Source organism: Saimiri boliviensis, chromosome 4 (assembly GCF_048565385.1).
Source record: "Saimiri boliviensis isolate mSaiBol1 chromosome 4, mSaiBol1.pri, whole genome shotgun sequence".
Lineage (NCBI taxonomy): Eukaryota > Metazoa > Chordata > Mammalia > Primates > Cebidae > Saimiri > Saimiri boliviensis.
The window spans coordinates 99,307,279-99,321,046 of NC_133452.1; the positions used below are offsets into that span (position 1 = coordinate 99,307,279).

Genomic DNA, 13,768 nt, shown 5'->3' on the forward strand with positions numbered 1-13,768 from the left:
TCTTCAAAGTGTACTAGTATGTATATTTTTTGGACTCTGTAACCTTTCACCATCTTTTCTTTTACTGTTAAAGCTTTAATAACCTAGACCCTATCATATCTCAAGAGACACTGACTTCATCAAACGTAGGCTTTAGTCTTTGGCAAGCAATTTGCCCCAGTATTTGTATTCCTATTCCTAAGGCTGGTCATTGTCAGATGACTCACAGAAGCCTTTAGGGGAAGCCAGAGTATACCTAGCTCTAGGAGTGCTTATCAGGTTGATGACCTGAACATGCATCTGGCTTAAAAACGTTAGACACATACACCAACGCACACACACATGCTCTGTAGATGTTTTTCCCCCTCAGAAGGGGCTCCAGCTGCATCAGGACTGGCTGTAGTCTTCTCTGTGCTCAGAAGTGCTAAACATTCATGGAAGTTGCAGCTGCTGGAGTATATCTTCCCAGAAAGCTCCCACACTCCAACTGGACATTCCATTGGTCACAGTTAGGTGGTGATTGCTCGTAGCTTTTCTGTGCAGCAGAAATGTCACTTTGCACATAACAGAAAAAAAAAATCCTCTATCTATCTATCTATCTGTCTATCTATCTATCTATATATTACAGCTTTGATTTATTGCCAGGCCTTGGAGGAATGTAGGGAAAAAAGATTAAGGAGTAATTTAGTAAAGAGCAGAATCCTTTCTGTTGAAAATCAGTTATTGCTATATTGACTAGGACACAGAACTGCTAGAGTGGGAGCTAGGAAAACTCAGAGAAAAGCGGTTTATTGCTTTATTGTGAGATTTTTAATCCCATATCTGGTAGGAGCCAGCATCAAGAAGAAAAGATCACTCAACTTGTTGTCTGGGTGTGAGCAATTGGATGGAGAAAAAAATGAAAACCAGAAGAAAATGAAGCCAGTCTGGTCCAGAATCAGGGGAATTGACTTTTATGGCCATGGCTCTGTTGTTAGCTTTCTGTGTAACCTTGGCTAAGTCCCCGGACCTTTGGAACCAGGCTTGTCATCGACAAATGAAAGAGCAGAACCAGGTGCTCTCTAGCTGTTGCTGCAATGGTTAGGATCCCTTCCAGCTCTGGCATTTCATGATTCTCTGCTTCCATTTGTCCTGCACCAGAAGTAGGCACAGAGTGAATGCAGGTCCAGTGGGCCTGATTTTCCACATGGAAGTCATCAGCCCTCTCCTGCACAAGAAGAAAGGATACTATAGGCTGGGCATCCAGGCTGTCAATTACCTGCCTCTGAGGGAAGCATGCCCGAGGCTATATGGAGCTCTTCCTGTGTGCAGAGCACTCACTGAATCAGATTTCCAGGGCTCTGCGTAAGTGATAGCTGTAGGTGTGTAAACCTGCAGAACACAAATTCCTGTTTGTAATGCCTGTGGTATTAAGTTGACAAAGGGTGAACTGCTTAATGGTCCCTCTTTGTTCCCTTAATTGTGTTCCTATGAAGAGGCAGGGAATAAGTGATATGAGCAAATGGCTCATTGTAATGAAATAGCTTTTAGCTTCCAGGTAGCTTGCTCTAAGTGGAGGTTCCTGCTGTGCTTAGCAGAATTTTGGAAGAAGACTGCCCTTCTGCCTTTAGAGTGGCAGCCTTGTTAACAGACAGGAGCTACAGTTTCTCATTTAGTCCGAGGCTACTAGAGTCCTTATCTCATTAGGCCCATAACACAATGAACTATGCCTTGAGAAGTAAAAACCCAAGGAATCACAAACCTGATGCATTTCCAGTGAGCTGAGGGACATGTCAGTATGGAAGGAAGTTTCTGTGTGTGCCCAGGAATCACATTTATAGGGTAGCATTATTTGTTAGATGGAATTGGCCATTCTCCCCACTCCCACCCCCCTTGTTCGTAATACATTACTTGTCCTAGCCAGACTGCTCAAGGAGAGATCTTGAGTCGTGGTTTGGTGTTCTAATAAGTAAGAATTGTCTTAATACTAGCTTATTCTTGTTTTTCTTCTTATTTTACCTATGAAACACAGTGGATTCTTAGGACAGCTGGGTCAGAATTATCCTCTAAAGCAGGGATTTCCATTCTCTCTCTCAGAGTGGCTAGAGCACTAATTGTGGTGTTTCCGGCTTGGTTCAAGGAAAAGCGTGGTGACTCTTGTACCAAGACTAGCTGTGGCCATCAGGCCCTCACCTGGCCAAAGCCTTACAGTTGCCGGGTATAGGAGCCAGCTCTGGTTCCATTATTTCATCAGAGACACTTGACTGCCTGGCTTAGGAATTTCTCACTAGACAGCTGCTTTTTCCCCCCAACTGAAATTCAAACTTTGTAGCCCCTTAACTCTTCAGAGCAGAGATTGGTAAAAGTAATTTAAAATTGTATTATAAAGGTTATAGGAATCCAGTTTTGGGGATATCCTTCCCTGTAACCCTCAGGACCTCTGAAGAAAGGCTCTTAAAAAATAGAGATGGACTTACAGACAAGGTTGTTTCTAGTAAATGTCCAGTGTTGAGGGTCAGTTGGAAGTCATTTTGGTTTCCTCTTGAGGAGGTGGGAAGGATTCCAATCTTTGGATAGTAAATGTGCATATTAGAAAAGAAACATGGAGAAAGATGCCTGCCTTCACGATGGAGCATGGCTAAGAGCTGCTTGGCAAGTATTATCCTCAGAAAAGGGTTCGTGCAGAACACTGTAGGCATGGGAGACACAAGAAAGGAAGGATCTTAGATTTTAGTTAGCATTTTTTGAAGACTAAAATCAAAGAAAGGGGAGTTTTTTGTTTTTTTCCTTAGAGACAGGATCTTGTTCTGTCACCCAGGCTGGAGTTCAGTGACACAATCCTGGCTTACCGCAGCCTCAAACTTCTGGGCTCAAGTGATCCTCAGACAGGGGTGTATTCTAATCAAAGGCCATTCAGATTACAGGTGCAGGTATATATCCAGAAATGCAGTTGTGATTCTACGTGACACTTGAGTTACTCACCTTCTCTCTTCCACCCTTCTTCCTCTATGATGAAAAAAGAGCCAGTAATCTCGAATTTGTTTAACACTGCCTGTCTTGGTATTAGCCACATGTACAAGATACACTGGATGTTTTTCTCTCTTAGGTTCTGTCCATGAGACCTAGGATTCAGGGGGGTGCAGCCCGGGAAGAAGACGAACACCCTTATGAACTGTTGTTAACAGCAGAGACGAAGAAAGTGGTGTCAGTAGATGGAAAAACAAAAGGTACGTTCCCCACAACTCCTGGCAGATCCCCCTCCAAAGGGATTTTTAAAGTTTGCGATCCTGAGTGGAAGGGGAAGATGTTGTGGCTTTGATATTCCTTGGGTTGTGGCAGTTGAGTCTCATGATGGTCTGGGGTGGCTGTTACATTATGGCTTTTCATTTCCAATACCTGACCTACATGCTCTGGGTTGGAGTTGGCTGCCACCTTCAGCATGCGAAACAAGGAAAAGGTTGGGTCAGACTAGGTGCTAACTGTGGCAGGAAAGACCACGAGCACCATGGCAGAGATTGATCTGGGGTCTCGAATCGTAAACCCTCAAGTTAATGCTGTGGAAAAACAAGCTCAACAAGTCGGTCCCTTTGGGTTCTGGCTGACGGCACAGACTCTGCTTTTGAGTCCTGACCTCAGAGTGAGACACTCCTGGGAAGGGGCCCGTGATTGGCTGCCACCCTGTAACTAGAGTGCTCTGTCGCCTTGGCCTACTTTCATTGCCTCTGCAAAATTCAGTTTCCTCTGTAAGGGAGTGAGTGCTGCAGTACTGAGATCCAGCCCGTCTGTGTAAGTGCAGTCACAACAGAGGTGAGTGTGCACTGCTGGAGAATTTGTGTTAACCCCTGTTCTAAAGAAGAACGAGAAGGGGCAATGCAGTTCCCACTGCAGTTTGAAGGAACTCTTAGGACCTTTCCCAGCCCTCTACAGCCTGTAGGTATTAGGGCCTTCATCAGGTATGCATGTCTTCTTTCAACCCTGAGACGTGCCATGGTTCAGGTAAGAACAGAGGATGAGATGGTTTCCTTCGAAATGCCCTTTCTTTGCTAGATCTGTCAGTAAGTAGAGGGTGGCAAAGAGAATGTGTGCATATGCGTATGACATTGTAGACTTTATTTTTAATGGTCCTGTTTAAAAGGTTTTCTCTTGCATGCAGGCATTGTGGTCATTTTTATAGTAGTTTTTTTTTTGTTTTGTTTTGTATTTTATGGTTTCCGTTTGGAACTTTTAAAAATAGTTAGAATTTAGATATGGTAAAATTTATCCTTGGCTGTGTATAGTTCTGTGAATTTTGACAAACATAGTCTTATAACTGCCATCGCAATAAAAATATGTAACAGTTTCACCCTAAAAATTTTCCCATGTTCCTTTGTGGTCAACACCTCTCCCTTCCCTTATTTCTGACAACCACTGCTCTGATGTCTGTCCCTGTTCCAGAATGTCATATAAATGGAATCATAGAATGTAGCCTTTTGAGTCTGGCCACTTTCACTTAGCTAATACACTTGAAATTCATCCATGTAGTTGCATATATCAATAATTTGTTCCTTTTCATTGCCATTTTCCCATTGTTTGGATATACCTCAGTTTATCCTGTCCCTAGGTAAGGGATATTTGGGTCATTTACAGTTTTTGGCAATTACAAATAAAATCACTTTAAACATTTACTTACAGGTTTTTGTGTGAACGGAAGTTTTCATTTCACTTAGATATGTACCTATGAATGGGATTGCTGAGTATCACAGCAATATATCTTTAACTTTACATTAAATATATAATATGTTTAACTTTTTAAGAACCTGCCAAACTATTTTCCAGAGTGATTTTACGATTTTGCATTCCCATCAGAAGTATATGAGAGTGATATACATCTACTTGCTATACATAGCATCCCTAGCATTCTTATAGACATGCAATGTTAGTTTGTTATGGATTTAATTTGTATTTTACTAATATCTAATGATGTTGAGCATCAATCAGTGTGATTAGTCACCATCCTTAATATCTAATTAAATGTCTATTCAAATCTTCTGCTCATTAAAAAAAAAGATTGTTTTCTTATTATTGAGTTGTAAATTCATTATATGTTTTAGATGCAAATTCTTCATTAGATATGTGATTTTCTTGTAATCTGTGACTTGTCTTTTTGTTCCCTTAACAGTGTCTTTTGAAGAGTAGTGATTCTTAATTTTGATAAAGTTCAGTTTATCCTTTTTTAAAAAAATGCATAAGGTCACCAATCTTTTCTGTTTATTTGCTAGAAATTTTGTAGCTTTAGGTCTTACATTTAGGTCTATGATCAATTATGAGTTAATTTTTTTAGGCCGGGCGCGGTGGCTCAAGCCTGTAATCCCAGCACTTTGGGAGGCCGAGGCAGGTGGCTCACAAGGTCAAGAGATCGAGACCATCCTGGTCAACATGGTGAAACCCCGTCTCTACTAAAAATACAAAAAAGTAGCTGGGCATGGTGGCACATGCCTGTAATCCAAGCTACTCAGGAGGCTGAGGCAGGAGAATTGCCTGAACCCAGGAGGCAGAGGTTGCGGTGAGCCGAGATTGCACCATTACACTCCAGCCTGGGTAACAAGAGCGAAACTCCGTCTCAAAAAAAAAAAAAAAAATTTTTTTATATGGTGTGAGGTATGGATCAAGTTTAATTCTCTTAAAATGGATATCCAAGACCTTCCTTTCTATATTGAATTGTCAACTTTGTTACTTTTTTTCAGAATTGTTTCAGATATTCTAATTCCATCGTCTTTCCCATTTAGAATCAGCTTATTGATTTCTTCCCCGTTCCCCACCCGGTCCTTAGTCAGTGTATACAGCTTGTTGATTTCTATGAAAAATCCTGCTGGGGTTTTGATTGTGATTATATTGACTCTATATTGATTGTGAAGAGTTTATAACTGTATTGAGTCTTCCAATCATACTGGTAGATTTTTTTTTCTTTTTTTTTGAGAGAGAGTCTTGCTCTGTCACCCAGGCTGGAGTGCAGTGGCAGGATCTTGGCTCACTGCAGCCTCCACCTACCAGGTTCAAGTGATTCTCCTGCCTCAGTCTCCCATGTAGCTGGGATTACAGGTGTCCGCTGCCACATGTGACTAATGTTTTATTTTTAGTAGAGTTGGGGTTTCACCACGTTGGCCAGGCTGATCTCAAACTCCTGACCTCAGGTGATCTGCCCACCGCAGCCTCCCAAAGTGCTGGGATTACAGGCATGAGCCACTGTACCTGGCCATATTGGTAGATTTTTAACTAAAACATTTAGAATAGGTGAAGTAGAACACCAATGCCCTCTCTAGTCATTTGATAATAAATTATACTTTTAAAAAAATTAACCCTTAAAAAACAAGCAATTAATTTAATGCTCTATTTCAAAATGGTTCTTAGTGAAGGGATCATTTTTAGCATCATGGAGGAGGGAGATTCCAATTCTTTCTTTCTTCCAAAGGTTTCGTCAGGAACCACTGCAAGATAATTGTCTCAAGCTTTGGAAGAAAGAAAAATGGAAAGTCAGACTAACTTCATAAATGAGGCTGGTGTCCTTGGCTACCAAGTATGTTTGACAGGGATTTTGTATACCAATATCAAGAGATTGTCAGGTTAAGGAGGGAACTGCCAAGGAGGACTTTTGTCTACACATCTGGTCCTCCTATGCTTTGGTTTCTTCCAACTCTGCAATATTGGGCAAAGTGTTGAGAGTGGGTGGTACAGAAGCAGTTTTAATTGAACCACAGGCTGTGGGATGTGCCTGCCTCAAAATTTGCTGCTTAGATCACTCAAAGAGCTTTCAGACCAAATAGCTGAGACATTGAATATGAAATTGGGCTCTGCTAGTTTCTCAGAAGCCTTGCCTATCCTGGCAGCCTGGCAGGAAAATCTAGTCTAGAAGGAATGCTTGTTAAGGTTGGTATAAGTGAGACACATGAGCAGACATGTTGTAGGTTAGTATTACTGAATCTTTTCTGCATTTCCTTTAATGTCATTGTCTTATGCAGCTTTTATGAGTTAATTGATCAGTTTTCAAAAGGCCATGTTAATGAGACTACCAGAGCTTTTAATCCCTCCTTAGTATAATTCAAGAAACTGCAATGTGTTAGGGGTGGGATGGGAAATTTTTTTTAATTACATTTTTAGGCTGGGTGTGGTGGCTCACACCTGTAATCCCAGCACTTTGGGAGGCTAAGGCGGGCAGATCACTTGAGCCCAGGAGTTTGAGACCAGCCAGGACAACATAGCAATACCCCCACCCCTAAAATAAAATTTTTAAAAATTACTTTTTTATATTATCTTAGTATATGCTGACTGAGAAAAAAAAAAAACATTTCAAGCTATACAGAAATGATTATAGATAAAATGCTAAGGTTCTTCTTACCTCCCTGTTACTGACAGTTGCTAGAGGTGACCATCATTTGAAAATGTGGTAGGCCAGGCGCAGTGGCTCACACCTGTAATCTCAGTACTTTGGGAGGCCAAGGCAGGTGGCTCGCTTGAAGCCAGGAGTTCAAGACCAGCCTGCTGGCAACATAGTGAGACCCTATCTCTGGAAAAAAAAAAAAAAAAAAAAAAAAAAAAAAAATTAAGTAACTAGCTTTTAATAGCAAAATAATACCATCCTAACCTAACCACAGAGTTAAAAAAGAAAGGAAGTATGGTATATATGATTCAGGCCATTTGTTATCTTTATACAAAAGTGACTATGTAAAATTCTTTGTATTTAAGCTATATTTTGCAAACTTTTTGTGAACTTGCATTTTGTATTTGCCTTGTCTATAGAACACGATACAATTTTATCTTGATTCTTAAAATCTAGCTAAATATCCCATAACTCATTTTTTCCTTCTCCAGTTCATGGGTGTTGAAGTTTTCTCCAAGATTTCTGTTGTAAGTTATGCGTCTGTGAACATTCTGTACACATGTTCTTAAGTACTTATAAAAGTATGTCTCTAAAAAAGATTGGTAGAAAGTAGAATTAGCAGGTCAGAGTGGATGTGCATGTCTAGATCTAATTGGTGGAGCTAAGTTGCCCTCCCCTAATACTGAAGAGAAGTATGCTCTTCCCCATACCTTCACCAGAATGGTAAATTATCAGTCTTTAATGTTTTTCACCAGGATAAGCAGAAAAAGGTGTTATCTGTTAGTGAAATTGAGCAACTTACCTTATTGATTAGCGTTACGTGTTTAGTCTCTGAGTTGTCTATTTTTTTCTATTTTTCTACATAGAAAGTAGTGTTAGTGGAAACACTTTGTGTAAATACCTATTATATTTGTATTTACTACCAAAGTAGTACTCAGAGCAGAGTTTATATTCTTAAATTCATTTGTTAAACAACAAGAAAGTTTAAAATTTAACCAAAAGGAAGTAGCAGAGAGTAATAACAGATCGTTAGGGAATTCTTGAGATAAAAGCAGATAGTATATTTCACATACTTTATGTTATATATGTTACACCTTAGTGAAAGAAAGAAAGAAAGGCAGAAATAATGAAGTAAAGAAACCAAAAAGATCATTAAAATGAATTTGTATTTTTTTAAAGATTTCTGGCAATTTTGACCAAGAAAAAGAAAAAAACCACTACACATGAGGATGCTATAAAGAATATTCTTGGCTGGGTATGGTGGCTCACGCCTGTAATCCCAGCGCTTTGGGAGCCCACAGTGGGTGGATCACTTGAGGTCAGGAGTTCGAGACCACCCAGGCCAACGTGTGAAACCCCTCCTCTACTAAAAATACAAAAATTAGCCAGGCGTGATAGCACACACCTGTAATCCCAGCGACTGAGGAGGCTGAGGCTAAGGCTGAGAATTGCTTGAACCTGGAAGGAGCCTCTTTTTTGAGACTCTGTCTCAAAAAAAAATAAAAGAATATTCTTAATTGTACATTTTAAAATAACTAAGAGTGTAATTGGATTGTTTGTAACACAAAAGATAAATGCTTGAGAGGATGGACGCCCTGCTCTCCATAATGTAATTATTCCTCATTGTATGCCTGTATCAAAATATCTCATGTACCCTACTATGTACCCACACAAAAATTAAAATATTAAAAAATTTTTTAAATTAAAACTTCAAGAAAGATTATAGCCAGGCACAGTGGCTCATGACTGTAATCCCAACTCTTCAGGACACAGAGATGGGAGGATAGCTTGAATCCAGGAGTTTGAGACCTGCCTGGGCAATATAATGAGACCCTGTTCTCCCAACAAAAGGAAAGAAAAAAGACAAAAAAAAGAATATAGAACCTCAAGAGATTTTAAAAATTAATAATAAGATGATTTATAGGAATACATTTTATGTGTTTAATCAGAGTTGGAGCCATTCCCTGGGAGCATTTAAAATTGTTCTGGGAGAGTTTTGGTCCGTCACAATGACTGGTTAATGTGGGGTTGCTACTGGCATTTCATGCCTGGAGGCCAGGAATGCTAAGCATCCTGTACTATGCAGGACGGTCCTTCACAGTCAAGAATTTTCCCACGCAGAAATGCCATTTGTACCTATAGAAATGACAAAAACTGAGAGAAGTGGAAAGCCTTAATAGATCTGTGAAGTAGAAAGCCCATCCTCTAAAAGGACACTGGGCTCATGTGATTTTATGGTAGTTTTATTTAACTGGCTATTCCTGTAAATTATTTCAAATATAGAAAAAGTCTTCTGAAATCATCACACAGGGCAGGCATATCCCAGAGCAGTGATTCCTGTTTTGTATAGCATAGTCATTTCTCTTTCATATTTGACTCTTTGCTTGCTGAACGTTCTGGACGTATTACCACTCAGAGAAATAGTGGACAACTTTCCAGGTTTGATAGCAAATGGGAAAGTAGCCAAGAGCTCTAAAAGCCATCTTGTGCTCCGTGGTGCTTTTTTGTAGCATCCGCTAATAGTGCTTGGGTTCAGGTGAAGTGGTACTTAACAGAGGACAAATGATGAATGATTATCTAAGACAGTGATACATGTGGACTCTTTGGCATGCAGCTGCACTTCAGAGGTTTTTGAGATTAAGTCAGTATTTCTGAGAACCAGGCATTTGAGTCTGTGCACAGTTTATGCCTGAGTATGAAGACCTTAATCCTTCCAAAGGGGAGGAAACAGTTTTTAGCTTCTCCCTCCACTCCTACATTAGAGTACCAATTCCTTAGCCTGGGGAATTCTAGAGTGTAAATCTTGGCTTTTCCCTTTGCCAGTTTTGTATTGTTTTATCAGGTGTGCTTCCATCTGTAGTCCCACTTTTACTGTTGGTTTAATGAGATTTCAGGAAGAAGAAAAAATAGGTACCTGTATTCAATCTATCGTCTTTACCGAGAAGTCCAGGCTAGATTTTCAAGGTAAATGCCCAGGAGTATGTTTGGATGCTTTTTCCAAAGGGAAAACATATAAATGAGACAGTTTAACAATTAAGTCTTATCTTCAGCAGCTTCCTCTTCTCTTGCCTTCTTTTTTTAAAAAATAGACAGGGGTCTTGCTCCATTGCTAGGCTGGAGTGCAGTGGTGTAGTCACAGTTCCGTGTAGCCTCAAGCTCCTGGGCTCAAGCAATCCTCCCTCCTGCCTTAGCCTCCCGAAGAGCTAGGACTAAAGGCATGTGCCACCACACCTAGCTAAAAAATTTTTTTAGAGATGGAGTCTCACTGTGTTGTCCAGGCTAGTCTTGAACTCCTGGCCTCAAGCAGTCCCACCTCAACCTCCCATGTAGCTGGGATCACAGGCGCAAGCCACTGCACCAGAGTTTTCTCACCTTCTTCAATTAGAGGAATTCCTACACAAAGTCCTGCTGTATAACTGTCTTCCTCTTTTTAATTTATGTTTCTGAGTTGGAATAGTTCACTCTTCTTTCCATTGTGGAACAAGTCCAAGCCTTATGAAATGTGCTTCTAAATTTTCCTCCACCAAATAAATGTATTGACAGCCTTTATATAGATGTATATTATGTATTTATATACGTGAGCCATATGTAAACTGAAAGATGAGAGATTATGTTAAATTTATATAAAAGTGGTATAAAAGTAATTTTGATGTCCAAAGGAGGGATAAATTATGTCAGGGTAAGAGATCATGGCTTTAGTAAAGAAATTGCACTTGAGCTGAGCCCCCAGATAGAATTATACCTGGTAGCAGAAGTAAGGAAGGAGAGAGCATTCCAGACAGGAGGAGTGGCACAGACAATAGTGAGAGGATGGGAGGGGATGTAGAGAACGTGTTTGGAGAATGGTAAGAGTAATCCAGTTTGGCTGGAACAAAGGAAACTTGTCATAGAGAATTGGCTCTCTAGTGTCACTGTTTATTCCCAAGACGGTGCAGTGCTATTGAGGCTTTTTGAATCGGGTGACAGGATAGGAGCCACACTTCTCAAATATATAATTGTGGACTCTTAGATTGCTTAGACTGGGAGAGACTGAGGCAGGAATGCCCTAAAGTCAAGAGACTTCATGGAGTCTCTCGAAGGTATCAGAGCCCAGACTAGAGGAAGAGGAGGAAGTTACAGGAAGGGAGGTATGAATGGAAGAAGTATAGAAGAAGCAGAATTAACAGGACCACGCAACAAAACGTGTAGGAATCAGGAGAGGAATTTGAGGACGATTCTGAGGTTTGAGCTTGGTTAATTGAGAAAATAATGTACAACTAACAGAAATAAGAATTGAGGGAGGGGCATGTTTGAAGGAAGATGTGAAGTCCGGTTTCAAATGTGTTAAGTTTGAGATATTTTAGTTACCAGAGAACATCCAAGTAAAACTACTTCATAAACACTTGGAAATAGGAGTCTGATAAGAGATGTTAAGATTAGAAATACAGATTTATGAATCATCCAATTGAGGTGATTCTTAACATAAAAGAAAATCCAGGTCAGCCACGGTGGCTCATGCCTGTAATCCCAGCACTTTGGGAGGCTGAAGTGGGTGGATTGCTTGAGGGTAAGATTATAAGACCGGCCTGGCCAACATAGTGAAACCCTGTCTCTTCTAAAAATACAAAAATTTGCTGGGTATGGTGGCACATGCCTATAATCCCAGCTACTCGGGAGACTGAGGCATGAGAAGCACTTGAACTTTGGAAGCAGATGTCACAGTGAACCAAGATCACACACTGCACTCCAGCCTGGGTGACAGAGCAAGACTCTGTCTCAAAAAAAAAAGGAGAGAGCGAAGAGGTCAAAAACTGAACTTAGCCTGGGCAACATAGTGAGATCTTCTTGTGTCTGTGAAAATAAAACAGTAAAAATATTTAGCTGGGTGTGGTGGCATGCACCTGTTCTAACTGCTTGGAGGCCGAGGTGGAAGAACTGCTTGAGCCCAGGAGGTTGAGTCTGCAGTGAGCCATGATCACACCACTGAACTCCAGCCTGGGTGACAGAGCAAGACTCTGTCTCCAAAATAATAATAATAATTTTTTAAAAAGGGATAGAGCTTATATTTAGAGGTACAAGGGGAAAGCAATGTAGGAAGATGACTTGGAGAATGCAGTCTCTTAAGAGGCAAGGCTGAATGTGACAGAAAACCCTCAATAACTGTGGTTTGAACAAGATGGAAGTCCAGAGTAAGGGGTGCTGGGCTCAGTGGCAGTTCATGACCGTCAAGGACCCAGTTTCCTTCTGCCATCTCCTGGTTCAAGATGGTTATCCAAGTTCAAACCATCAGCACAGGAAGGAGGAAAGAAAGGGGAGAATGACACTTTAAAGATAGTTCCCAAAAGTTACCCTTGCTACTTTCACTTATAACTCATTGGCCAGAACTTGATCATGTGGTTACACCTAGCTACAAAGGAGGTGGGAAATATCGTCTTTATTCTAGGTGTCTGTGAACCTTTCTAAAAATCCCATAACCAAGGAAGGAAGGGGAGAGGGTACTGGGGGCAGTGGACAAAAAGTATCCATTGATATAGAAAGAGCTAGAAGGATGGAAACTAGAAAGAAGGTTAGGCAATTAGAAGGCCATTGGTAAATCCTAAATGGGGTCTAATTTCTCTAAGGTAGGAGAGAAGTGATGAAATTACCCCCAATTTTTACATGGTGTTGAAAGTAGTCATGAAAAACGTTTGATATGTCTTCTCAAGAAATTGGTATGATTATCCTCCAAAAAGTGCAGGCGCCTTGGGTAAAGATGATGGCTTAAAGAGAGCAGAAGAGACGAGGAAATCGATCTTAACATATGTTTTCAAGAGATGAATGAAACGTTCACTGGGCCTTGTAATCAGGCTTGCATTTGAATTCTTGCTCTAGCACTTACTGGATGGTGACCTTTATTTAGGGAGTCATTTAACCTCTTTAAGCCTCAGTTTCTACAGGTAGAAGGGATACTAATTCTTACCTCGTGGTTGTTGTGAATATTAAAAAGAAAATGCTTGGCATAGTGTCTGGCACAGAAGGAGCAGTACTCAATAAGCAGTAGCCTTTGGAAGCCAGCTGAGTTGGGTGAATTGGTAGAGGACTTAAGTCAGTTGTTTCTTGAGTATTTAAAAGGGCTCAACATTCCAGCAACTGGAGAAGAGAAAGCAAATGGCTGTGAATAGCCAGTACAAGAACTGGCAGAAGATCAAGGGGAGTAAAGACAGCAAATGTGCTATCAAATTAGACATGGTTAGATACCATGGCTGGTTGGAAGCTGATCCAGGCAGTGCTGGCATATTGAAAACTCGGGAAGTTTGGGGGTCAGAGGTCAGAGGTCCAATGACAGGCAACGAACAGACACTTCAGAAGTTCAGGAGGTGGGGGGAGATGTAATGAGGTAATGAAGACCAAGTCAGTGTGAAACAGTCTTAAGTCCCAAAGCTGGGCTCTACCTATGGACCCCAAGGTGAGTACAGATGGCTCCTAGTCTGGAAGATT

General features: G+C 40.7%; 1 protein-coding gene across 3 annotated transcripts in view; it reads left to right on the forward strand.

Moving 5' to 3' along the window:
- ANKS1A (ankyrin repeat and sterile alpha motif domain containing 1A) overlaps positions 1-13,768 on the forward strand; it is a 204,495-nt gene that overhangs the window by 108,427 nt on the left and 82,300 nt on the right. For all 3 annotated transcript variants that reach the window (XM_039467397.2, XM_039467398.2, XM_039467399.2), the window contains one exon: positions 3,065-3,185. In XM_039467397.2, coding sequence (XP_039323331.2) covers positions 3,065-3,185 — 121 coding nt within the window. The remainder of the gene's footprint in view (positions 1-3,064; positions 3,186-13,768) is intronic.